General features: G+C 45.7%; 1 protein-coding gene across 3 annotated transcripts in view; it reads right to left on the bottom strand.

The window, feature by feature from the left end:
• Nucleotides 1-1422: 1422 nt before the first annotated feature.
• EIF4E2 (eukaryotic translation initiation factor 4E family member 2) overlaps nt 1423-27427 on the bottom strand; it is a 29502-nt gene continuing 3497 nt past the window's right edge. Inside the window, exons 2-8 of one of the 3 annotated variants that reach the window (XM_005610719.4) lie at nt 23748-23862; nt 22567-22701; nt 18723-18827; nt 17390-17542; nt 17160-17296; nt 10399-10477; nt 1423-4038 (exon numbers count right to left, since the gene is read on the bottom strand). In XM_005610719.4, coding sequence (XP_005610776.1) covers nt 10432-10477; nt 17160-17296; nt 17390-17542; nt 18723-18827; nt 22567-22701; nt 23748-23862 — 691 coding nt within the window. In that variant the 3' untranslated portion in view covers nt 1423-4038; nt 10399-10431. 3 annotated transcript variants of the gene reach the window in all.

Genomic DNA, 27427 nt, shown 5'->3' with positions numbered 1-27427 from the left:
CCAGGGATCCTGGCTAAGGGCAAAGGAAATAGAGACTGTGTGGTGGAAAAGGAAGTTCTAAATATCGACTCCAGTCTCATGACAGTGACAGACTCTACTTCTTTGATTGTTGTGTGTACACAACACACACACATCTAATTTTCTTCTCTTTCCTATTTCATCAAGTTTTGTTGGAAGCTGACTTTATCCTGTAGCCGTTAGGTATCATTCTGTTATTCCATATTCTATTCAGATGAGACTGTGGCTGAATTAAAGTCGCCATGGCCCAGAGCCCCACACAAGGATTGTTGAACTTGACATTTCCTCAGTTCGGGGGTGAGGGTAAGAACCTCTTACAAGTCGTCATACCTTGGGCAGAAACAGAGTTCTTTTGTGATACTACTGAAGTTCACGCATGTGTAGAAGGGGCATATAGAAGCTGAGTGGCTGAGGAGAGGGCTGTCCCAGTGACTAGGCTCCTCTCTCTCAGCTTCACGCTCACTGCCTTAACTCCATTTTTGTGACACTGGGCAGAGAACTCCCCCAACAGTTCTGCTCGGCCAGACGGCTGGATTCTCCCAGGGGGTGCACTTGAGGGACAAGTCGATGCCGGAGAAAGAAGGGACGGGCTCCTTCCTGTTCTATCAGCGTCACTCCAGCCTCAGGTCCTCACCTCAGTGTGTCTCCACAGCTGCGCCAAGTCCAGGTGCCATTTCCACCCAGCTCAGAACCAGGTTGTGGCGCCCTCAGAGACCCCAGCACCAAATGAGCAGCATCCACCCTGAGGCAGCTCTTCCCGGAGTCATTACCTCCTTGATTTTTCAGTGTTTGCTTTTTGCCTTTTTAGTTGCTTAGTCAGTAATTTTATTGTACTGTTAAGACAACCTGCATGCTTGCTGTCTCCTATTTGGACCATGCATGACTGATACACACAGAAAGGAAATTTCCATCCACTGAAATGGAGTCTCAGGACTGCCTTGTTCTAAATCCTCCATGAACAGTAACTGAGGCTCTGGAACTTTCATTCTCCCTTGGTGTTTCACACGGCGCTGGTCATTTCTAAGCCCCATACTCCACCTCTGGGCTAAGATACTTGATCTAAATAAAACATTCCAAGCCTTGGCCTGCTGTGGTTTCTTACTTCAAAATCTAATTTTTTGAGCTTCCTTCCATTCCAATATCCCTTACCCTCAGTTGAGAAGAATTAAAATTAACAACTGTATTTTGATATAAAAATGTAAATTGAATTTTGGCAATGATTAATACCAGTTAGAGAATATTTTTGTGACACATTTATGTCAATGATACTGGCATTGTCTAGACTATCCCACATATTTTGTTCTGGAATGCATTTAACATGAAGATCCACCACAAAGGGCAGAATGAGTAGCAGCAAGCTACCAGCATCCCCATACCCCTGGCATTAAAGAGTCCACAGGCTGGTTCTTGCTGATAGTTTCCATTTATTACTGCAGTAGACAATTGCTCTGAAAGTGCATCACTAAATCACTCTCGTCCCAGCCTCTGTTCCTCCACCGGCAAATACTTGGAAATTCATTCTTGGAGCATCGTGGACCACAAGCGTCTCTCCGGGTGGAAAACTATCACTACTGCCAATGTCACAGGGAACACACACACAGGCACACACACACGCACACAGATAAAGGATAAAATGAGAAGAGCCCTGGAGAGGAGCAGGGCCAAGTGCTAAGGGAAAACCCAGCAGAGGGGCCATGGGGAAACAGCCCGCCTGTGCAAAGCAGAGAGCAGCCCCATCTCTCAGCAGCACCTCGCACATTTGTTGGGTTGGCCCTGGTGCACCTTTTTCCCTTGTCTCTAGAACAGGTGATACCATAACCACAACTGTGTCATAGCTCAGTGGAGCAGAGGCCTGTGGAGTCAAAAAGAAACGGCAAGACCTCTCAAGCTAGTTTGGAAACTGGGTGGTTTGGATAAAACGACTCTTCAATCTCCCATTTAAAGCTGTTAGATTATCTGCAGAGCTCTGGGGGAAAGATGCTGCCAAACAGAAACAACTCTCATCCTAACCAGCAGAGGGTCAGCATATTTTTGATGGGGAAAATAACTTTCAAATACTGCAGTCACAAAGAGGAAGGGGAAACACGAGCAGCTCTAGAAAACACAAGAGATTAAAAAATCGGAACAAATGAGACCAAAAAAAAGCGCAAAAACATGAATATGGACAATACACCTAAGCACCCAGCCTGACAAAACCCTCACTCACTCATGGACGCATTGCACACACACACAGGAGCACACACACAGGTCAGAAAGAGGCCCAGAGGAGGGCAAATCCAAATGTCTGCTCTCTTTGGAATTTTCATGGCAATTCTGAGTCTGGGAAAAGCGAAGCCCTCCCTGGGGTCTGAGCACCTCTCAGGAAGCAGCCTCTGCTCCCATGCAAGCCCACGCTGCTCCTGTGCCTGCCGGAGCCCTTCACCATGTCTCGGCCCTGGCATCCACTCTTCGTATCCCTGGAGTCTAAACCCCTGCTAGAGCTTCCTGTCCGATCTACGTTCCCTGGAGTGGAAGCACCTCTCTTCTGGCCCCTGTCCTCCCCCGTTCTTGTAGGAAAAAGCATCCCAAGACAGATACTTCGAGGGTTTTCAAGAGTTGGAAAGAGGACGAGAGTGACATAAACACAACAAGGAAATGCCCATTACTTTCACACGATTTCTCTGAGACCAGGTGGCTCAGGCCCCCGACCTTCAAGGGGAGGTTCCAGGAGAGGCCTTAATTTAAGGTACTGTGATCTCTGCTTATAAGAGCCACGTAGGACAATGCTCCCTGGAGTGGCAGGAGGATTCGTACTCAGTACTTATTTCAATCCTAGGTACCCTTTTGACCCCTGACTTCAGTCCTTCTGCAGTCAGAAGCAGGCTTCTCTGATGCATGACTGGTCATTTTAAAGCGAGCCTGCAGTGGCCTGCAAGGGGAGTTTCTGTCTGGGCATCCGGGACCAGCACACGTTTCCTAATATATATACTCAGTGATGAGGACTAAAGACAGGCGTCTCCACCACTGCAGACAGGCACAGCCATGAAAACAAAGCCTTCCATCATGGCCATCTCTTCCACAGATGTCCCAGTTTCAGGACCACAGAATTTACCATACTAAGTGTTAGTACCTGGCAACAACCAGCTTTTGCTTCCCTTCCTTAATGAGGGGCATGCAAGAAGCCATAGAAACAGGCTGGACACGCAGGCCCTGCTCATCTGGGAAAACGGTTTCAGACACTGCCCTCAGCTCCAAATCCTGCCCTTGGAACCTCTATTATAATCTAGCTCCTAACCAAACTGGCTTCTGCTCCAGTTTAGTTTACCAAGGCATCCCTTCTAAGCCGCCTCAGTGAAACCAGTGTGGCCCACTGGATTAAAACTCTAAGTGCAGCAGTGCCTAAGAAGGAAAGAGTCCCACAGGAGGGAAGACTGGAGGGCATAAGGCAGGAGACAATACAAAATCAGTAACACATTTTCAGAAAGTTGGGGGCTTGGGGAACAGGGGAGAGAAATAAACAAAAGGTCCCAATAATTTAATGGCAGAGCTAGAAGAGAGCATTTATAGCTATTCCGGGACTCCAACAAAAAGCTTTTCCTGGATGCACAGACATTCATAATACTGATAACTCTCAGTCGACAGCTCTGGCTGGTACACGTGGTCACGATGCCTTTCGTACAGCAGAGAAGAGCACACACAGAACCGCGAGAGGCATCTGGACAGCACACAGCAAAACAAAAGGCGAAACTCCCCCCATAGAATCCCATTAAAAAAAAAAATTTGTCTATTACAAAGTCACGTTTTCCGTTTTCCGCTTTATAAAGTCAGCGATGCTGGAGGGTGTCTAGCGGATTCCGTCCTCCAGGAATGAGTGCAAAAGGGGAGCACACGGCTCAGGGACGTCCCTTCAGTGAGCAGATGGAAGGACCAGCTGGAGACCTCCCATCCATTTCGGACAAACACATACATACAGAAAAGGATTATTGCCAGCTTGTGTACTTTCACAATGTGATTTTTGTATTTCGAAAGCTTGAATTGTCCCTGAAAGAAAAAATGGGAGAAAATAGAGCATTCAGTACACAGATCATCTGTGGGCAACCACACACATGCAGGGAGGGACACACCCCAGGAGCCTCCTTCCTTGCTAATCTAATGCCAACACAACAAACCGCCCCCCAGGGCCCTTCAAACACTTCCACTCAACCGTCTGCAACAGCAAAAAATCAGCAACAACCCAAATGCATATCAGTAGGGGACTGGTTAAATATTAATGTCATGGTACATTCCACAATGGGACAGTGCACAGCTTAAAACAAACGAGACAAGGAAGCTCTCCACTAATATGAAAAGATCTCCAAGAGAAATTGATACGTTAAGGCGCAGAAGTGTGTGTGTCCACACTATGTACACAGTGTGCATAGTCTGTACATAGCATGTGTGAGCAGGGACTGGGGGAAATGCTTGAACATACATAAAGAAACTCTGGAAGGCTACATGAGAAACCAACAACAGTGTTACCTGGGGCCGTGGTTGCAGAAGGGGGCACAGCAGAAACTGGGCAGATGGAGTGAGAGTGGGAGGGAGAGCTCTCTCTTACACACACACGCTCACATATACTTAAAAAAAATGGAACCATGTGATTATATTACGCATTAAAAAAAAAAAAACCAACCAACCAAAAAACCCTTGGTTCAAAACTTATAGCTGCTTATAAAACGATATTCCGGGGCTGGCCCCGTGGCCGAGTGGTTAAGTTCGCGCGCTCCGCTGCAGGCGGCCCAGTGTTTCGTTAGTTCAAATCCTGGGCGCGGACATGGCACTGCTCATCAAACCACGCTGAGGCAGCGTCCCACATGCCACAACTAGAAGGACCCACAACGAAGAATACACAACTATGTACCGGGGGGCTTTGGGGAGAAAAAGGAAAAAATAAAATCTTTAAAAAAAAAAAAATAAAAAATAAAACAATATTCCAAGAGGTGAATCTGGGTACCCATCACTCTAAAAACTTCGCTGTAATTCCTGAAACAGAGGTGTATGTAACAGATCCTAAGATGTGTCCTCATAGCTTCTTTCTACTGGATGTGGGCAGGCTTGGCCATCCACGAGTAACTTTTCCTGTCCCACACCAGGAATCTAACGACATCTTCGCAGTTCACAGCGCCATCTGAACCCCAAAGTTTCAGGGCTGGAAGGGCCTTGTCTACTGCTCTGGCCCAGAGCTTCAGACTTAAATTTGTTTGAAATTTTGAAACAGAAATTCTCATTAACCTGATTTTTGGGTCATTATTTCCTTCTAATTTTAATGAGACATTCTAGAAGATTTGGCTTCACCTGAACTATCTTAAAATTGCTACAATTGATAAGGCATGCGGCAATTGGTCCAGAGTAAGTAAATATTGATGAAAGCACATGTTCTGCCCAGCCAAACAGCAGTTTCCTCCTGCTACTGGCTAAAAGATTCCCCTCCACGATGGCAGCAGGCTGACGGTAACTAACAGCCTCACCACAGAGATGACTGTAGACAAGCACACTGAGAGTGAAACTGGAGCTGGTGTAGGCGAACTCTGGCTGGACGAAACTCATGCTATCTCAAAAGCCCACTGGCATTTCTATAATTCACACTCCCAGGCATCTGACATGTGTGACCATGTAGCTCATTTATCAATGGCTACTGAGCATGTCAATGATTTCCATCTAAGGAGTTAAAGACTGAACACAAAGAGAACTTAATGGGGTGATCATCTTTTTAAAAGGCCTTTCTAAAGGACAGACCCCACTGAGGTGACAGAAGTAGCTGCCAAAGGATGATAAGGAAGATATCTGATCCTAAGACAGGGAAAAGCAGGCGGAACTGATGTGTCTGTGTTATTTCTGAGCCCCCTTAGGGACGATGGCCTGTAATACTGAGTCTGCATGACAGAGGGCACCTCTAGCAACAAAGAAGTGAGTAGGAAGGAAGGGTTTGCTCTGTTCTAGTTCTTCCCTTCTGACGCCACCTCGATCCCCATCAAGCGAATGGATCACAAACATCAATCAGCAGGGAGAAGCAAGACAAGTGAAGGGAAAGCCAGGGCTGTGGGAAGGTAGAAGCAGAGAACTTTCTGACTATGGGAGAATTATCTATCTTGGAATAAGAGAGATGGCAGGCAACTATCTGGACCCAGCCCTCTCAGCTGCTTAGTGACGTAAAGAAGAGAATTTTCAGGATAAGGCATCCCCATAAGCGGGTCATCTCATCTTTTGGAAGAATTCCTGGACTGTACTGGGGTTGGGCCAGAAACAGATTCTCCCTGTGGCAGGTAAACTGAAGCATTCTATAACACTTTCCCACTCAGACATTTAATATTTATTCTAATTATTTCTGTCGTCATAGATCTCTTCATAGTCAGAAAGCCTAAGAAGTCACAATTATTCTAAGAACTATTTGTAAACTGGAAAAGGGGAGGGGAAGAGGAAAGGAGCCAAGAGAATCCAGCTGAGTTTTCCCAGAATTTGATCTTAAGGAAAACAAAGAGCAAAGAGGGTGGGTGACAGGCTCCTGATGGTGGCAGGCTGGTGGCAGCTGGTAGTTTTGGTCCAGCCTTTCTTAAAAAAAGTGAATTGAGAATAGCTTGGTGCCAAATTTAGTGTAAGGAATGTGTTCACCTCACACCAGCTGGGAACTAATCCTCGGTTATGTCCCTCCCCCCAGGCTGCAGTGCAGAGATCAGGACACAAGGAAAGGGAGACTTGGACAGGAAGTGGAGGAGGCCACAGGCGACTTCTGCCTTTTTTAAAAAAGATGGGCTTCTGTTCTTTCAGAGTGAGTTCCTAAAAACTAGCCCCTCCAGCCGCCCAGCAACGCTGCGATGGTGCCTGGGCTCTTGGGAAGGGTTGTTTGTTTTTGTTTTTTCAATAATACGACAGATCTTTTACAAGGAAATAAGGACATTTTTACATCCTCATCTGTGAATTTATGTAAAATAAGCAACTAGGACTGAGCCTGGTGTATAGATTTAAAATTCACATATCAATATTTCCACCATATCTTCATTTTTTCCAGAGGATTTTTATGCTCCACGGCACGGGAGATGGGAGCAGAAAGACCCACAATGCTGGAGGAAGTCAAAAGGACTCTTTCTCTACTGGATGTCCCTTGGTCCTGATAATAGGGCCTCAGAAACATCAGAGCCCCACCCAAAGTGGCTTCCAATTCCACATTGCAGGCATCCTGGGGAAACTGTTACCCAAATACTCTGAAACAGCTTTCTAATTGGCTCTGCCTCAAAATGATTGCTTTTATGTACTTGTAGAGAAATGGACAAGTTCAAACTCTGGACAGAATGAGCAGACAACAGAGGAGCAGGTGGTTGGGTCCTTCTGCTCTTGTGGTACCCTGCCACCGTGCTGATGCCCAGAAGGGCACCAAAGGGATTCTAGGTCCTCAAGGGAAAGCTGGGAGGCCCTGAAGAGCCCTACCTGAGTCTCTGCTCTGAAAGGGGCTCTGAGGATGCACTTACAAAACAGCCAACAGGCTTAAGTACACATGGTCTTCAGGGACCATTCTCTGGCTATCAGCTGCCCACCCCAGGCTAGCTCTGGCTTCCTCCTCTCCTCCTCCCCTCATTTTAAATAAAACTGCAAACTCTTCCTAGGTTCAGTAGGGCAAATTTCAATCTCTAATCACCCAGAGTGACCACGCCAACTTCATTCCCAGCAAAACAGACCACTGCTGTGTGCATGCCAGCCCAGATATACGAGGAACCAGAGGCCTCTGCCAGCAGCTAGCTGGGACTTCTACTGAAGCCACGGTTAAAAGGGCAATACGAGCAGCCATACGTAACAGCATAAAATATCAGATAAACTGAGGAAAAGTATTTGTGGTTCAAGAATTATTATGTAAATAGCAGTTTTTTTCCTTCATAGATCATGATTTACACGGAAGGGAGGGAGGATGGGAAGACTGAAGCGCTTGGGCTTCTAAAACAGCAGCTCAGACCACAAAAGCGGGGCACACGTCTCTTCTAGAATACCTCTTTCAAGGGTAAGTCAACAGAGATGAAATATGAAGCTCCTTTCAAGTCGGTTAAGACAATGAAGTGAGCTGAGTTCTTTTTGTTTAGACTCTAATACTTCCCTCAGACCTCCAAATCTGTGCTTCAAGGAGAACCCCAAACCCATGAGGTGCCCCCTTCATCTGCGGAATAAAAACGGTATGCAGGGCAACAAAAAGAACAAAGACTACAAGATGGCAATGATGCAAATCCATGACTTTCAAAGCAATTCAAAGGGACTTTTCCTGGGGGATTTAGTGTTATCTGAGGGGAGAGGGAATAATCTTGTCTTCTTCCGTTCTGACTATTTCATTTTAAAGCCCTTCTTTTTTTCAGAGAACCTAAGATGCTATTGATTTTTAAAGGTACCATCATTTTTTTTTTTTTTTAAGATTTAAAATTTTTCCTTTTTCTCCACAAAGCCGCCCAGTACATAGTTATATATTTTTAGTTGTGGGTCCTTCTAGTTGTGGTGTGTGGGACGCCGTCTCAGCGTGGCCTGACGAGCAGCACCATGTCCGTGCCCAGGATCCGAACCGGTGAAACCCCAGGCTGCCGAAGTGGAGCGTGTGAACTTAACCACTCGGCCACGGGGCCGGCCCCTAAAGGTACCATCATTTTATGTACTTTAAGAAGTAAACATTGCCAATTAAACTGTGAGAAAAACCATATCACAGTCACTGTAAGCATCCCAGTTTTAGGGACATTAAAAGCGAAAAAAAAAAGTAGGATCTTAGAAATAAATATGGTAATGTTATTAAAACAATTCCAGTATAGCACCAGGCCTCTGGAAATTTAATTTATTAATTTATTTCGAATATCTGCTATTTCTCAGCCTGCAGAACAATGGATCCAATATTAGAGCTGAGGCCTGTTTTCCATCCCTCGTTATACTAGCAGCCATTTCAGAATTCTATGGTGACTACATTTTACAGAGATACCTTTTAAATTGCAATTTTTAAAATCTAATATCATCATCTAAAAATTGAATTTATAATAAAGGAATTAAACTATTAAACAAAAGGGGGCTGGCCCCGTGGCCGAGTGGTTAAGTTTGCATGTTCCTTTTCGGTGGCCCAGGGTTTCGCCAGTTCAGATCCAGGGCGCGGACATGGCACCGCTTGCCAGGCCATGTTGAGGCGGTGTCCCACATAGCAGAGCTAGAAGGGCCTACAACTAGAATATAGAACTACGTACTGGGGGCCTTTGAGGAGAAGAAGGAAAAAAAAAAAGAGACTGGCAACAAGATCTTAGCCCAGGTGCCAATCTTTAAAAAAAAAAAGACACGAGCAGCATGCTCCGAGCGGGTGGGATTCAGGGACTGTTTATCCACAGATCCCATGGGCTCCACAGAGTGCTCAGACCCCCGGCCACCTGCTTCTGTCCTTCAGTGTCATTCTTTTTCTTCTGGCCTCTTTCTCCTGGCCCTGAGGGATGCATGTCTCCTTTTCTTGAAAAAGCCTCATTTCCTTCCTGAGAAGGGGGTTCTGAAGCAGCTACATCCGTTGACATGTTCTGTCGCGATTTTAAAAATTCTCTATCTTTTGGGGATGATGGGAGGGTGGCAGTTAATGTCCAGGAATACGCTCTCAGGTCAGGTACATGCAGATCAGGTCCTTTCAATCCATTCCTCTCACTCAGAATAAAGTTACCCAATTCGCTCTGCTAAACAGACAGGGACTCGGCACTCTCTTAAATGAAAGAAATGTTCTTAAAGTGAACGCTTCAGTTGACTCAGCCTTCGGTATCCCAGGGCCTCTTCCTGCCAGCAAACACGTGATGGCCTAGTTACAGTCCAACCTGGAGCCGCGTCTCCCACACAGTCCTGCCATCTACCCCCAGTTCACCTTTGCTGCTGAAACCCTGAGTTCCACTGCTGCTTCTTCACAAAGGACAAACACCACCAGCACACAAGAGACATACCTCTCACTTAACCCATACTGGGGCCTGTGGAACTGCCCTGTTACTCACAGGACACTGCCAGATGGCTTAAAAATGGCCAACTCTGGGCAAAAGAAAACAGATTTGTGGCCCGTTTATAATCATGAATGTTGGCATAAGAGATGAGACACATTAGTCCATGGAACCCCATTTTCCAAAGGAGAAAAAAGGCTAGTGAGTTAAGCAGCCTGCCGGGGCTCACCACAAGACACGTGGCCCAGGGAGGATGGTCAGCCCAGTGGTTCTGGACTCCGGGTTCTCCTCTGAGACTGTGATAATCAGTCAAAGAGGAGAGGCCAGTGCAGGCCCAGTGTTGGCAGAGGCAATGCTGGGGGTCAATGGGGACAGGGCATCCCCTTGGGAAGAGGGGTCCTACGGCTGAGAGGTATGTCACAGGTTACAGAGAAGATAGACAAGGCCCTACCCTGAGTGTGAGAGACAGAGGGGGAGCGTCCGATCAGCGGCCGCTGCTGTTCACCAGGCCATGAAACTCCTCCCAGGCCCTGGCAAACCAGAGACAAAAACACAAGAGCACATTCAGATCAAAAGCTTTTTTAACAAGGAGAGCAGACACGATAACCCCACACCCCATCTCAGACACCCTCAAGGTCAAGTGGGGCCCACTGTCCTGGAAGCACAGGTCTCCCACCCAGCCTTTCCTCAGACGAGCAGTGGTGGCCAGTACCGTTCTGGGGCAGTTGGCACTTCTCCTGGCTTGCTCCACTCGCGAAGTCTGCCCCTTGCTTTTCTCTCCAGGACTTGCCAAGTCCTTCTATCAGCTCCTTCAAGTCTACCAGGGAGGCCAGCGAGGTCGGAGCTAAGCTCAACCATCACTGGAGACGCTTCCAATTAACAGGAGCAACAGGCAGCAGCGCCTTCTGCCTCGGGGATGTACGGACAGGCGGTAGAAACTATCTTTCTTCATGAGGCCTCACGCCGAGGGCAAGGCAGGTACCCACCAGCAATGCTGTCTCAAGAAGCAGCGTGGAAACCACACGACCTGCAGTGCTTTCACACCTCCAAACTTCTCAGCCTTCTAACCTCAGACCCCAAATTTGTACTGGGCTTCATCTGTTTCTGAAAATACCCATGGAACTCTTAGCTTAAAATTTAAACTGTGTAGATCACAGCATTTCACAATTTCCAGGGAACAACGCTCATGACAACTTTCACGTTGATTAACTCAGTTTAGAAATTGGGTTAGAAGGGATAAGAAACGGGCCGGTGGGGGGCGGAGCAGACGGTCTCTCAGGGTGGTGCTCTACAAGGAACAGGCCCACGGTGACTGCTGGCCAAAACACGGAGGAGCACCAGATCCCCTGCGCCCAGAAGCTCTAACTCCTGCCAAGTTTCCTCAGAGGAGCCGAACCACCTCTTTGCCTTTTTCAGCTCCATTAGGGACAAAGTGTCTAGTAAGTTCCCTGGGAATTATATACAAAATGGGTAATTTGGCGCTTCTAAATATAAAAGTCCTTATTGTCAGTTATTCCATTCTCCGTTTAAAGGGGTGACACTACCCAAGATGACAACATATTGCGTCACTCGTTACAGGTTTAATATTACGGCCACTGAGACACACTTCATTACCAGGCCATCACAGCCAGCTTTTCTTCTTCTCTTACACAGGGAGGGGTTAAACACGGACCTGGCACAACAAATCCATTCTTCCAGGCAGTGTCTATTCCAGTTTCACTAGCATTTCACTGTTCTTAACAGCAGCATTTCTACGTGAATCATCTACCTCTGAGAACAGGAGGTTGATTTGCAGTTAACAGTTTCTTCAGAGAGGATTACCAAAGCTATTAATAGATGCTAACTGAAGAAAAATGTAAGACTGCCAAACCCGCATGCCAGTCTTTGTCAATTCAAACTCAATTTCCACAGCGACATCTGTTCCACAGCCCTTTCTGGAGAGATGGTAACGCGAGGAACTTCGCGAGTCCATGAGTGACGTCAGAAGGCCGTTCCACTCTTCATCCAAATGAAGGCAAGGGCAAAGCAAAGTCCGATGCTTGGGCAACGACCCAGGAAAACCCCTCTCTCGTTCTAACAGTGGGATTTAAATTCTATTTTAAGCAACTTGGGTATCAACAAGAGAGTCCACGGCTGTAGTGTGCTGAAGGTTCATCTCATTGATCCTGTTGTTTCTAAAAAGGCCTACACTAGTCCAAACAGGGCAGTTCTGTGCCCGGAACCTGCAGAAATATGGATTTCAGAGTTCCCCTCTAATCCATTCCAGTATGAATCTGCCCTCCCATTTTCTTCAGGATTATCTTCTTCATATGTTAAACCTCAACCAGAAGAATCTGGGTAAAGAAATCTCCTCACACGGATTCAGTGGAAATAAAACAGTTGGTCACAGTCACTGTATAATCACTCATTCTCATGGGCCAGTGCTTGGCTAAACTATCCAAAGCTAGGTGCGAATATGCTATTTTCCATCTGGCATCCCAGGCATATTAGGTAATATTAAAACTTACGTTTTTCAAAGGTAAAGAAAGAACAAATTTAAAAGTGTCATATGAATGGAATTTCTAAAAAAAATAAAAATTACCCTGAGATTAAAATAGCCTACAGGGGATTCTGAACAGATTCAAATGACAGAGTAACAAAAGGCCTTTTAAAGACCACTCTTGTCCCGGCTCACTTACCAGAAGGCAAACTGTGAGCAGAGATCTCATTTCTACATAACTCTGTACTTGCCCCACCTCCATCCAAAGCCTGCTTCACAGCCCTGCACTCAGCTGGCCCTCAACACCCATGGACGAGCTCACGAGCTCAGCCTCCTGCTCTTCTGGGCTTTCTTTACTTTGCACATCAGTGTGGGGGAACATTTCAAAAACCCAAAGCCAGGCCAGCAATTATGCTGGTGTGACCTAGTGCCACTGGGCTATTATTTAGCCATGACAGAAGAGATGGTTGGTCCTTGCCTACAAAGTTCAATGTTTAAATACAATGAAATCTGAACGTGGTAAAGGAAGGTCCCCACAATTTGACCAGCATCTCCTCTAGAACAGAGAGAAGTCACCTACCCTCAACACTCTCTGTAGAGGAGTCTGGTCAGTTTCCCCAACACTGTAGCTCACTGAGTGAAGCCAGCCCTGTCTTCTCTTGTCCATTCCAGGTCAGATGCACAAAGGGACTCAATGGGACTATTCCAAAGAGGAATTTCCTCAGAAAAGACACTGCTGCTTCATATGGCTCTGTGCCCAAAGTTTTATCCTGGTGGTCCCATGATTCTGGGATGCAAGTCTGGCTATGTTAAGAGATTTCTCCTCAAAATCGAGGATTCACTGAGTCACTTGATGCAAGGACCCAAACTTATGAAACCTCAACTATAACCGGCCTCATTTTAAAAGAAGCCATGCAGCAGAGCTAATACTCAATTTAACAAGTTTCCTATTTCTTGGTGGGACCTGTTCACCCACAAGGGGGAAGTGCTGCCAGTAAACAAGGGCAGGAGGCAGCCCCTCTGCAGCAAAGCAGCTTGTTATGCATTGCGTGCAGCAGCCTCTGCCTTGAGAGGTGAGCTCACCTAGGAGTGCTGCAGGGAAAGCCCACGAGCAGTGTGATTAGGGGAAGGGTGGAAAGACCAAACAGTCGACAAGCACACTGGAAACTGGACTGAAACAGCGAGGTGGAGGCATACCCGACCGAGAAATCTAAGCCACTCCTAAAGACATTCCCCTCACCATTTCCAGCAACCCTAATCTCCAGAGTACTTGGGGGAGAACCACTGCTGGCTCTTTCTTCCTTCATTTCTCTTGACTTCTCAAGTCTCAGCAGCTGTGCCTTGGCTCAAACAAAACCATACCTGTGGAAGAGCCACAAGGAACAGAACCAAGGAGAACAGCTCTGACTTCTTTTCATATGTGGCAAGGATCAGAGGGGTCTCAAGGTTGGTTTGGTGCTTTCTGACCAATTCTTACTTTGGAAAGTGACATCAACCTCATCCCCTGGACCAGTTATATTAGCTAAAATTAAGGTCAGTACATGTGACATATAGTGGAAGGCATGAGGGAAACGGCCACAGAAGGGCCAAATGCTGGAAACACAGAAAATAGGCATTTCCATATACCAATAAACCTTCCATTTTCTAGGTACTTTACCCAATTTTAGATACGCAATAAACAAAGAAGCAATGACACAAACACCTCCAGAATGTTGAGCTCAGGGTACTAGTCCTGATGTATGTTCTATGGGATCCTGGGCCACGTGGAGACTGGTGGTCAATCAGGAGGGTATATGTGCAGGGTGTCACTCCCAAAAGGGAACAGCCACTTTGGAAAACCCCACATTACACCCAGAGCCACCATCACAGATGCCATCAGGCAATCTGACTTAGTGTCTGCAAAAATCGTTTGTTTTTGGTCTTAGTGGTAGCTCCTAAGAAACTCTAAAGTAACATGAGGCTTACTGAAATTCTACATGCAGGTTAGGGGCCTGAAGGCCACACCTCAACACATACAAGCCAAGCTACAAAGTACACGAGGGGCTGGTATGTGCTACAGTCAGATATCCTAAGGAGCAAACTCACACAAGATGAAGACATTTCCCCACTCCAGATCCTGATGTACAATGACTCTGGGGACTGGGAGAAAGGGAAGGGCTGGAACCTTGAGGCCTTGCAAGCAGGGCTAGCTCAAAGAGGAAGATGACCTGGCTCTTCAGGGAAAGCAGAAGGGAGAAGGCTGGCAAAGAGCTTGTGGCCTGGGCAGCTGTGGCACAGTGAGAAACCCTGTTAACACGAAGCAAGGAAGCTACATACGTACAGCCACACGTAGATGGAAGCAGGGCTTTACCTACAAGCAAGAGATTTCTTTGAAGTAAAGGAAAACAGAGTCAGCGAAGCAAAGGCCAAGGATCCCTCTTTCCAACCTTAACAGACTCTCAAGCTGAATTCTAAATCTGGAATCACTCTGAGGTGGTCATCAGTGACTGATGGGAACTAAAATTCAAGTACCAGAAAATGGGGTCTCATTTTGAGAGCTAGATGTCACCTCATTATGTCAGACCTCAGCAGAGCTGGAACCATGTGACACCACACAATGGACTCATGGAAATGAGGCTGCACTCCCCGGATGGCCCTCCATGGAGAAGTCTGTGCCATTCCTTAATATGGTGACAATCAGTCTGAAAGGCCACTTCTTTGATGCACCATAAAGAGCAAGAGCAGGAGACAAGCTAGTTTAGCACCATTTATTAAGTGATCTCAGCTGATGACGTAGCTGCTGCGTGTCAGCCTGTTCTCAAAACATAAAACGCTCTTCCAATTCCTCTTGTCCAGGACGGAAGGATCTTCCAGGTAGCACACCAACAGAACAAGAGACTCCGATGATGCCAGCTTCAATGATGGTGCCATCCAGAGAGGAAGAGGGTCATGGCACATTCAACCGCGGCTTCCAGAGGTTTTGAAAAAGGAGCCTTTGGGGGCCCAGCCTGCCTGGCATTCTAGTGGAAGTGTAAAAGGTTGGCACGTTGGGAGAGGAAAGAGGGAGACGCAAGGAAAGGTAGCATGTGGGTGTCAAGGAGGGTTTTCTGGTCCCTGCACCTGCAGGGCTGGAGTACTAGGCAGACCTCTGGATAAAGCAGCAAGCAGCAGACTAAGGCAAAACCCCACAGGCTCTCTCCCAGACTCTGTAAGGACTTGTACACGTTTCTACAAAAGTCAGGAAGAACTGCCTCAGGGTGTGAGAGAGGGAGAACAGTGGGGAGGGGAGCACTGAGAAGTACCTCTTTCCCTTTCCTATCCAGGTGAAAAGCTTGCTTTTGCAGGGTATGGGGGTGGGGGGCATCTGGGAACCTTGAAAAGAAGAGTCCTGGAAAAAAGAGGTGTGGATCCCTCCAGCCTGGAATGAGTCTGGCTGGAAGGCAGAAACTACTTCTATCTCAGAACAAAGAGTAGGAAGAACTTGCCTAGAGAAAAACAGTGCTAACCAGGACTGCTAAGGCAAGCAACCAGGGCCACGGCTGGCTGATAGCCACTGGTGGCTACAAGGAGGCATACCCAGCAGTTGGATTATGGACCAGCTCCTCTGGCAGTGTTCCCAGTTAAAAACTGGCACTTAGCTAGTTTAAGCCAACTCCACCCACAACATTATCTGTGACTGCATGGGAAAAAGATTCCCAAATGGTCTGCCTGCTCAATGCCACCACTGGGCCCATTACTAGTCTTGAATAAGTATAACATGATGATGATAATATTACTAATGATGATGATGATAGCAATACTACTACTTGGTCCTGTGAGAGCACTCTCCATCTCAGGACCTTCAATTACAAAGATTAAATCAGCCCCAAAACCACCTTGTTAGGTGAAGTATTATTACCCCCCACTTTACAGATGGGGAAACGGAAGCAGAGTGGCAGAGACTTGCCAAAGGCACATGTTGATGCTGGAGTCAAAGGAGAGACCTAAACCTACAAGTCCGGACTTCCAGTTGGCTAGCTCTCCCTCCAGTTTTGAGAAAATCTAACACCACTGCCCACAACCTGAGTTCATAATAACCTGAGTTTATTTATGATATTCCTTCACTGAAGGAGTGACCCCAACCAGTGATTCTCATTTGTGGACATCCAGCTCCCTCTCCCTGAGTTCTAGGTGGATGCAAAGCTTACTTCCCCTTTGGCATTCACGCTTCCTTTAAGTTCTACTCTCACAAACACACTATTCTGCTTCCCTTAGCATTTCAGCTCTACACACAAGGAAATGGAGTCATCATTCCAGATAAGATGTCAGTCTCCCAGGACAGAGAAAACAGACTGAAGCTAAGAGGTTAGGAAGACATGCAAGTGGGGTGGGGGCAGACAGGGAGGGGGACTTTCTTGTCCCGTGAAATCATCTTAACAAATAGCAAGAAAAAGAAGAGTGCTTTGTCTTTCATTTTAAGACAGTGGTTAGCAAATGAATGACAAGACAGCCTGTGTAAATAGAGCAAGCCTGGGCAGTGCACCTGGGCTTCTGCAGAAGGGCTCTCTCGGATACAAAGCACCCCACAGTGTAGGTGGGAAGACAGCCTTGCCAGCAAAGAACTGCTAGAAGTGGCCAGAAGCACTAGAGGGGAAGACTGGTCTGTCCCTTCTCCGTAAGTCAGTCTCCTGGATGACCATATTGCTCTGGGCTCAACTAAGACCTGCTGCTGCTAAGCTTAGGGATATGTCCCCCCAACCCCCCCCAACACGTACTTGATGCTGTCGGTGTGGGTTTTGTATTCCATAATGGTGTTGGGAGGTAGGTTAAGCACTCGCCGAAGTGTATCCCGGATTCGGGCTGTGGTTGCTTGGTCGCTGGCAGTCTTATTCCATATTGAAATAATGTCCTCCTACAGGAGGAACAGAAGGAATCATCACAGTGAACCGGAGGCAGCGAGGAGAGCAAAGGCAACACATGAAGTCAGACCTGTGTGGGGGCTTACCTGGAACCGGACAGAGACCACAGCCCCACAGATCTCCTCCCCAACCATGAACTGCTCCCCCAACATGGCCAGGATGAGATTCTCCCAGCAACGGGATGCCAAGCCCTTTCGCAGCCGAATAATCCACTTGCCACCATTTTTATTTGCATCATCCTGTACAATAAGAGAAAGCATTAAAGTTTAAATATGGTTTCACAGCTTTTTCTCATTTGCATTAAGGCAGTAAAATGCCAAGGATCCCTGGAACACTAAGAAGTCTTGTCACTTTCCAACTATTCAACTTTACAGGAAAAACGGTAGTAGGACTAGGGAGAGAAGAAATGGGGGGGGGACCCCAAGGTGGGGATTCTCGGTACAAACCATTGCAAAAAACGGCTAAACAGACCCTTTAAAAATAATCCTCTTTTTCTGGAACTAGTTTAGAAATCAAAAAGCAATGACGTAAAATTTCAAACACAGACCATTCCTCAATTCATTTGCTAAAAGTTTACCTAGTGTCACCATGTCCCAAATACAGAGACATGATGCCACAGTCTCTACCAAGATCCAATCTAGTAGAGGAGACAGACAAGAAAACTAATTACAGCAGTACAGTCTGACAAGCGCTGCTCTAACAGAGATATGCACAGTAAGCTAAAGAACAGGACAGCCAGAAACACTCAAGAAGAGGAAACAGTGAAGCTGTGTCTTGAGGGACAAAGGAGCCAGCCAGGTAAAGCAGGCACGGGCAAGAACGCTGTCTGTGCACAAACTCTGAGCGTGACACAGGGAGATGCAAACTGGAGGGTCTAGCTACACTGAAGGTAAGGTTTAAAGATGGTAGGAGATGAGACCTGAAAGGTAAATGAGGCGCAAGATCACGTGAGCCATGGAGAACTGCCTAAGATCTTTAATTGGGGGAGGGAGGAGATGTGATCACATCTGTCTTCTAGAAAAATGACCTGGCATCAGAACAGAAGATGAATTACAGCAAGAGATCATAAAGCTCAGCTCCAGGGCTCCAGTTACTGCCTGTAAGCTTGTTTTTTACCCACTTCAATCACGAATACTATGGTATTACACTCCCCCACCAATACTATGAGAGTAAGGGTGATTTTTTTAAAAAGCATACTTTAATGTTGTTATAATGTCATTTTAGTGATGAAACAATCTTTAAAAACCACCCAGATAAGCAATGGCATCAGAGCTTTCTCCGAGAGGTCCCAGTTCCAAGGATGGACCAAATAGTGATGTAGTTTTGAGAGAAGACTTTACAACACTTTCAACCTTGGCAGGGATTAAAAACAAACAAAAAACATGCTCAGAAAAGCAGTCCAAGGCCCTTAGTCCTCACCTCCCACATGGGTTTAATTCCTTCTTTGAAGAGATGGAAGTCACTGTGGCCCGTCAGGTCCCCGGGACGTACCATGTGGCTGTAAAACCTCCAGAACTGTTCCACCTGCAGAGAGAAGGCCCCAGAGTACAAAAGATGTGACTTTTTCTTTGAATAACGGTGAGATTTATTTAAGAGAAGAGCATAAACACGGCAGACATTCTGCTCCAGGCTATACTTTTTGGAGGACACATTTTATTTGGAGGACTGTGTGGGAAGGAGGACACGTTAGTGCAAGTATATCGCACAGTTGGATAAAAGGAAAATGCAATATTGTCGATACAAGAATAAGCTAGCCTCAGCCAGGAGTCTTAGGTGCTGAGGCAATGTCAACACGTACCCTCCCGCTGAGGCTGCAGGATCATCACCCCACGCTGTAAAGACTTTGCATTACACAATTTTAGTCTTGAGGCATAGTGTAAGTGCCACAGAACCTCAGCCTGAATGTATTTTTCAGGACCAAATCACTTCTTGATCAAAAATAGCATTAGCTACAATGAAATGCATTTCAGTTCTGTTTAGGTTACTGCACATAAGTGACAGAATCGACTACACGCACTGCTCTATCCCACGGTGCCTTTGCTAAGGCCAGGACACTCCAAAATCAAACAGGACTTAGCTTCACATACTTAGCGTGTGTTAAGTCCCTCTTCTTAGCTAGAAAACATGTTTCTCCTTGTCTCTCCTTCACAATCCTGTTAGAAAACTAGACTTACATCTCTCTATCAAATGTACGCTTGTCTATACTCATTGCGCTGCTCTTGTTTCCTTCAATAGTGCCCTGATAGGAGAGACTACTTGCCCGTTCCTCGGCAATTCACAGAGGACACCCACAAAGTACTGGCCAGACAAGAGGCACGCTTTAGGAGGAAAGAGAAAATGTGGAACAGTCTGAAGAAACAGCTGGTATTTGCCAACACACTGCTGAGGAGGCTCTAAATAGACTCACAGTGAGATACCACAATAGTGTAGCTGAAAATGGGTACTGAGTAGAGATTCAGGTCCTACTTCTAGATTTGGACAGCAACTGAGGAGGAACAGACCTCACACCGTGTGAAACGGCTGTCCCTTCAGTTCCTCCATGGAACAGGAACACGGGCAATGTCTCATGTTACAAAGAAGCCAGGAACGGGGCTCTGCTGCAGTGTTCCCCCTCAGCAACTGCTATGCTTAACTGTGTACGGTGACCTGGGATAGGATGTGGTCATATGTATACAATGAGCAACAACCTTCCCCACCCTAACACAGCTGAAAGAAACAAAGCACACCTACCAGAAACTGTGGCTCCCTGTCAGTTAGGAATTGGAGGGCATGGTGGGGAGAAAGCACACCAACCATCCCCAATTTCCCAATCAAATACTGCTTTATTAACATTCTGGTCTCCTCCAATCTTATAATCAGACTACAGAAGCTTATATCTAAACCATGAGATGAAGTAAACAGCTCAGGAAATATTACCAAACTTTAAAAGATTTTTTTTCCCCTTCTCTTTAGGCAATTTTGTTTTTTTAAAGTCCTAATTGAAACCAAAAAATACAAGAAACGTTCAGACTCAGAATATGAGGTGCAGAAAAGACCTCAGAAAACATCTCAACTTCCTTCCTCACTTTACAGTTGAGGCAAGGGTTTCAGAACTCGCCCTGGGCCACAAAGCCAAGCGCTGGCAGAGATGAGCCTTGAGATCCCCAAGTCCAGTGCTCCTTCCATTTCAAGACATTGCCTTCTTAGTCATCCTGACTTCAAGAGCTTTTAAATGGGGTCAAATATGAGGAGTAAGGAGCGCTGGGAAACACTGCTTTGGATTTGATAAAAGGTTTTACGATGTAATTGTTTTTCTGTGAGGAATTTAATACTGTAAGCCATTTCCTAATGCCTTAAATTACATGACAGCAGACTTTACACATCCTGTCACACGTCCACTGAGTCCTGAAGAAGCATTAACCCAAGGTGATGTGGATGATAAACTCTGCCCAACTCAATATACATGTCAAAAGAAAAAACCCAAAAACTCTCTTTGCACAGGTTGGGTAAATTCATATACACTTTTTTTAAGAGGGAAGGAAAATGTCCCAAATATTCATAATTATCCCAAAACAACAGAATAGAATCCTTAATGAAAACTACCCAGTTCAGTTTCTTCTCCAGTCCTCCAAGTGCTTAACCAGTTGCCCATAACACAATGGCTGCCATTTAACCTATAATGTCTAATCTCACATAGCAGGAAATCAACATTTTTGTGATGGATTCAGGAATGCTAGGAATACATGGATATTGTCAAAAGTTTAATTCTACTGTCCCCTTCGCCACGAATTCCTTTCTGTTCTTATTACCTGTTCAAATTCTTTAAATTCAATCTTAAGCCCATCTCCTCTGTTGGAATGAATTCCTTCTCTCCCCTAGCTCCAGGAACACTCTGGCCAGGCCCTCCCTGCAGCACTTCTCATTGTCTCCTGGTATTAGAAATTCCTGGGCATGTCTTATTTCCCCAGAGAAAATAAGGGCAGGGTCTTAATTCATTTTAGAACCCTATTGGTGCCTTAAATTTATTCAACAAACATTTCTTGAACCAAGTAAGTACCAGTGTAAAAGCTATTTTTAATATTTCAAAAAAGCCTAAATTTACCAGTAATAAGGGGACACAGGCCAACTAAGATAAGATCTTTGCTTTTGGCTCAAATTCTATCAAGTTGGCATAGTAATCAGATTAGTGATAAATGGATAAACAAACTTTGTCTAACAAGCAAACATTTCTTATGCTAGAGCCTCCTGGCATGCATTTTGGCATAGTGAAGAGTGAAACAACACGGGCTTTGCAACATGGCTTTTACAGCCTGCCCAACCCGAGTTTCAGTGCTGGTTCCCCCACTGAATCAAGTGAATTACGACTGGCTTGAGACGTTAGATCAGATACTCAGCCCATGTCTCACTTTCCTCACTTATAAACTATGAATAAAATCACTGACCTCATAAGGCTATCCAAACAATGGAAGGAAAGCACACAAAGTGCCTATTATTGCGTCCTTCCTTTGTATTAATTTATTGTAATGTTTACTATTATAGCTTCCTTTTCCAATGTCTGCATTTTAAACAGGACAAATACCTCACATTTCAAGAACATAACAAATCCTGCATTTGATTCTGCCCAAAGATTGAAGGTACACACACAGGAAGTGCATAAGAGTCCCTGTAGAACAGGATTGGTTTTAGCTGCAGACAGCTGCTCAGGGAACACAAACCCAGCTGCCTGGGCAGGAGATCAGACAGAGCTGGGGCTTTCTCTACTGACAGCACCCACAAAAACAATGAGTGGATATTTCATTTTCTTTCTCAGCACAGGAAAAAGATGCTATTTTATGCATAATCACTAACATATTCAAAACCCTAATGGGAGGTTCTTAAACACAAGAGAAACTTTCGAACTTTACTCTTGACTTTATTGCCAAGCTTCATGAGAACTATAAAATTCATGTACTATAAAACTTTTTGTACTATAAAATTTTGTATCTCCCACGACACTGCACATAGTAAAAACTCAATAAATACCTACTTAAACAAACTAACCTGCATTTCTGTATTGTCGCCTTCTGTTCAATTCCACAATTCACATACTTTTTGATATCTATGTATGTTACCTATGGATGTCTAAATCTAAGAATGAACAAATCTGACCTCAGGGACTCAGGTCAGTTGACCAAGGAAACCAGAATCCTGACTAGGTCACCAGGAGGGTAAAGAAACACAGTGACATCAATGCAGGCATGAATGTATCACCGAGGCTCACTGCATTAAACCACGAAGGACTCACAGAGGCAAAGGTGCCGATCTGTTTGATGTTCTGTTCGTAGCTCTGTGAGCTGGTAGGCCGGCCGGGGGTTCTCCTGGAGTACCAGAAAGTGTAGTTGTACTGCAGGGGATGCTCTGCTGGTCCTGGGACAACAGCCTGTGAATTAAAGAATGTGTGTTAATCCTTGGGATTTTCCACATGCTCCGAGACTGAAAATACACTTTACAGTGTCCCACCTTACCACCCCCACAATTAAAAAGGATACAGCCTCAATTATCTGCAGTGTGCCCAAGATTCTGCTTACACAGTAAATATCTTCGTAGTTAACTGATTCTAAGTTCCTGGAACATTTTATCTGTGTTCTACGGCTTCTGTAACTTTCTACTTCCTGTCACAGGTATTTATGTTTGTACCTTATCTCAGGCCATATTCCCAGGCCAAGTACTGCCGCCTCTGTGATAATATCACTCACTGGCTAGCGGCCTTGAGCAAGTGGCATAACCTGTTTCTGTCCCAGCTGCTTATCTGCAAAATGGGGTAAACAACAACCATCTCGCAGGGTTGCTGAGAGGATCAATCACTTAACAGATGTAAAGTGCTTAGCACAGTGCCTAGCACACAGTAAGTGCTCAAAAAATGTCAGTTACTATTATTATTGCCACTATTACATGTAAGCTCCTTGACCCACCTTTGTGTCCTCTTAGCACCTAAAATGCTTGCATTTGAGGGGTACTCGATATTGTGGAATAAACAAATTAATGACTGCTTTGATATTTCAAGAAAGAAATTGATCTACCTATATCTTATTCTCTAAATTTTCTCTTTTCCAAGTCACTTTCAGCTTAGACTACTGCTAACTAAAGAGGCTAAAATTTCAAGGGATGTGCAGGATTTGAAACACCTATCAGCAGCTTATGAAACAACTAACAGCCTCCTTACACTCCAGGGTTAATCTCCCCTACCGCAGGCTAGCAGAATGCTGGAAAGCAAGGCAGCATCTCGAGATCCTGCAGCAAGGGAAAAGTTCTAAGTGCCAAAATGAACTCCAGTCATTCACAATCTTTTTCTGAGAACAAAATCAGATATTCCAAAACAGGGTGCCATCAAGGTAATCTGGTATCTTCCAGATAAACAAACAGATTCCACAAGATAACCAAGCCTCAAGTTCAAAGGCAAGTACATCTGAGCAGCACAAAACTCACCTTTCTCTTGCTGCTGCCCTGACTCTTGTCTCGTTCCGCTTTTTCCTTCTCACCATCTTTCTGTGTGCTGTTTTCTTCATTCTGATCATGGTCCCCACTGTCATCATCTTTCAATCTGAATGGGAAGGCAAAACAATGTTATCCCATGACTGAGCTGATTCTTGCGTACCCCACAAAGCCACAAGGTTAGACGAACACCTGTGGCCAACCTGAAGTCACTCAAAACACAGGCAATGAGAAGCACTTGAGATGAGAGAACGGCAAGGGAATGTAGAAAGGCAATTAGGAGGATTAAACAAAAACGAAATGCCCATCGGCTAACTTGTGAATTCCAGAAAGCACACTCTTCCAGTTTCTAACAGGCAGTGCAAAGCAGCAAGAGGTAAACAGTTGAAGGGGTTGTTTTCTTCGCCAAAAAGTCAACGATGAGTAGAGTTTCTGGATTAAATAAGTGCTTTGGCATTTCAAAGGAAGTTTAAAAAGCTCCCTATCTTTCGGGCCACTTCTTCTAACCATCTCTTCCCAGCCTTCCCCACTGCTACTGTTTAGTCCAGGCCCTCTTCTCCCGCCATCTCAATTACTAGAATAAATTCCTAACAGGTCTCCCCGACACAAATCATCTCCATCCTCTATCCATCCTCCACCTGGCCACCAGCATGATCTTTCTAAATGCAAATCTGATCATTCAACTTTCATGCTTAAAACTCTCAACTGTCCCTTGCCCTTTGATGCCCATCCTGCAGGATAAAGTACAACGAAGTGTCAGATCCTCTAGAATCTGACTCCTGCCTACTGACATCCTCCTTCCCACCTCCCACCCCTCAAAGCGACATATATTCCCACGTCTTGTGTTACTTGCAAACACTATCCCTCAGCCTACGTGCCATTCCTCCCATGTTGGTTTTTCCTACTGGATGGAGGGATCCCTTAAAACTGCATCTTATTAATCTTTGTATCTCAGCACCTAGGACAAGATGCTGCCCTAACATATTGTGTAAGATGTCCAATCATGTTAAATGAAAAGAAAAAGAAATGACTGAAAGAACAAGTGATCGTCTTCTGGCCTTCTAAGATGGGTCAAAAGTACCTTATGTGTTGCCCTTTTAGGAGCAGTAGAAGCACCCAAAGGCTTTCAGGTGCACCTACAGCTCACTGGATTCAGGCAAAAAATTCAATGGAAAGTGAGTTCATAAAGATAGTAAGAATTGGGGGCCGGCCTGGTGGCGCAGCAGTTAAGTTCGCATGTTCCATTGCTCAGTGGCCCGGGGTTCACTGGTTCGGATCCTGGGTGCGGACATGGCGCTGCTTAGCAAAAGCCATTCTGTGGTAGGCATCCCATGTATAAAATAGAGGAAGATGGGCATGGATGTTAGCTCAGGGCCAGTCTTCCTCAGCAAAAAGAGGAAGATTGGCAGTAGTTAGCTCAGGGCTAATCTTCCTCAAAAAAAAAAAAAAAAAAAAAGATAGTAAGAATGCTCGTTAGTCTAGAGCTGGACCATTAACTTATCATGGATATTCTCTGAAATCACCTTTCTGGCTCTAACGACTATCCAGTCAAACGGAATTAGGCAATTCTCAGGAAAGGTCCTAGAAATGCTCAAATTATAACTCAGAAATTACCCTATACAGATACAGAAACGTGCTGTCAAGTATTTTATGCTTTTTTTTTTTTTTTTGCGCACAAATCCCCAGTGCCCAGAACGTAAAAAGCACTTAATAAATATCAGAATGGATGAGTGAGCCGTGTGTTGGGGTGCCTGCTCTACCCACGTCACACCCTAGCGGTAGGGATGTACTCAGGTGGTCATGTGTTGTGCTGTGAACATCCTCATCTCCACCCTGGCCAAGGCATGACCATGAAGGGCACCTGACCGAAGGGCAGTCCAGTCTGGCCAATACCTACATCTCAGGGCCTTGCTCAAAATTATGAGTAGACTCCTCCCTCGGCTTTTCATCCAGGAGATGAAAGATCACACAGATTCAGGAGCTGGGGCAGTCACATGGGCCCCTACAAGGAAAGCTATGAGGGAATAAGGACAATGAGCAAAAGCAGAGAAAGCCAGTAGGGGCGAAGGCAATGCAGCAGATGAGCAGAATGGAGAGGAGAGTGGCTCTGTCTGTGATGCTCCCTCTCACTGGCTTAGCTCAGCTTCCCTGGACTTTCAGGAGACCACTATCCATGCTTATGATACTCCTTCCCCTTTATTAAGCTTGAGTTGGCTTGCTTTCTTTTTCAAAAGGAGACTGTCTAGCACGCAGGTACACTTCCCAAGCACCTACTGTGTGTCTCAGATACTACAGTCTGTCCCCAAGGACCCGATTGAGAGATAAGATACACACACTCAGGCCTCAGCCTGATGCAGAGGCCCCTGCTCTGCCTACATGTGCCAATGCCATCTCCTGCCTGGTCCCAACACACTCCTCTCCCTCTACCTGCAGTTCCTGGACCTCAGCCCTCCGTTATGCTCCCCACGTGGTCTCTCCTTTGACAGTCCCTCTTCCCCTACTTAACTTGTCCTTCAGGACTCAGATCAAGGGCCACTTTCTCTTGGAAATATTTCCTAATCTCTCCCTAGGCTGAGTCAGGCTCTCCTCTTCTGAACCTCCCCATACACATGTTTGTACTTGTCCCAGCTCTACTACCACGGCCAGTTTCTTGTCTCCGATCATGGACATGTCACGGGTTGCTGCTTAGGCTCAAGACAGCTCTTAACTCTCTTCTTTAGGGCACACTCCAAGGACTCAAACCACTTCCCTCTCTTCTCAGCTCCCAAGCCCCTGCTACATCCTCTGGGGTCCCTTCCCTTTAAATCTCAAAGAGGGGCACAGTCACCCCAGCATCTTTCATTTTGCTAGCTCCAAGCAAAGCATATAAGTGCCTTTCTTTTCAGTGGTTTGGCTGCTAATTACTACTGGGAAACAGAAAAAGAATAGCAAAAATAATTATGTCAGAGAAGCAACAATGTTATGGTGATCCCTGGACCACAATTCCAGACTCCCTTCTAAGACAGTAAATGGAAACCCTGAAGGACCTTTATCTTGGGCTGTTATTTCTTGAGGCTGGAGCTAACCAACCACCCTGCCCTTGGAACTTACACTTAAGTCATTTGTCATCCTATCTTCCAGAGGCTACCCTTCCCAGCCTGAAGCTGGATTTGAGCCAAGACACAATCAAGACTAAAAAGTCAGTGCTCCATAGACTCAGGGGAGCAATTAGCATCTCTGAAGCCTTGAGACTGAGTGGCAGGTAATTAGCTCACTGAGCTTCTGCCCAGGTACGTCCTCAGACTCTCTGACTAGACCTATTCCTTGCAGGTAGGAACTTGGTCTAATCCATCTTTACATGTCCAGCATCAGACGGTGGCAGAAAATTAACATGTTTAATGAATGGATTTCTAAAACCAAAGCAATACAAGGCAGAATAGAATGAATGCCAAATAAGTGGTACAGATAATAGTTAAGAATGGGCCAAAAGCTAACAAAGACAGAACAGGGACGAAATCAGGTATGGCATCTAGATCTGAAAACGAAGCTTACCACTTACCACAGTTGGTACTTGCAGTACAGTGAAAGCGTCTTAGGGCTTCACATATAAATAGGATCAACAGTAATGGTAGCTAATGATTTGACAGATGTGGGTGGCGGGGAGCAATTACAGTCTTAAGTTACATTTACGGGAG

Source organism: Equus caballus, chromosome 6, assembly GCF_041296265.1.
Source record: "Equus caballus isolate H_3958 breed thoroughbred chromosome 6, TB-T2T, whole genome shotgun sequence".
NCBI classification, from domain to species: domain Eukaryota; kingdom Metazoa; phylum Chordata; class Mammalia; order Perissodactyla; family Equidae; genus Equus; species Equus caballus.
Note: the sequence above shows the minus strand (reverse complement) of the source record. Positions and strands in the feature narration are given on the sequence as shown.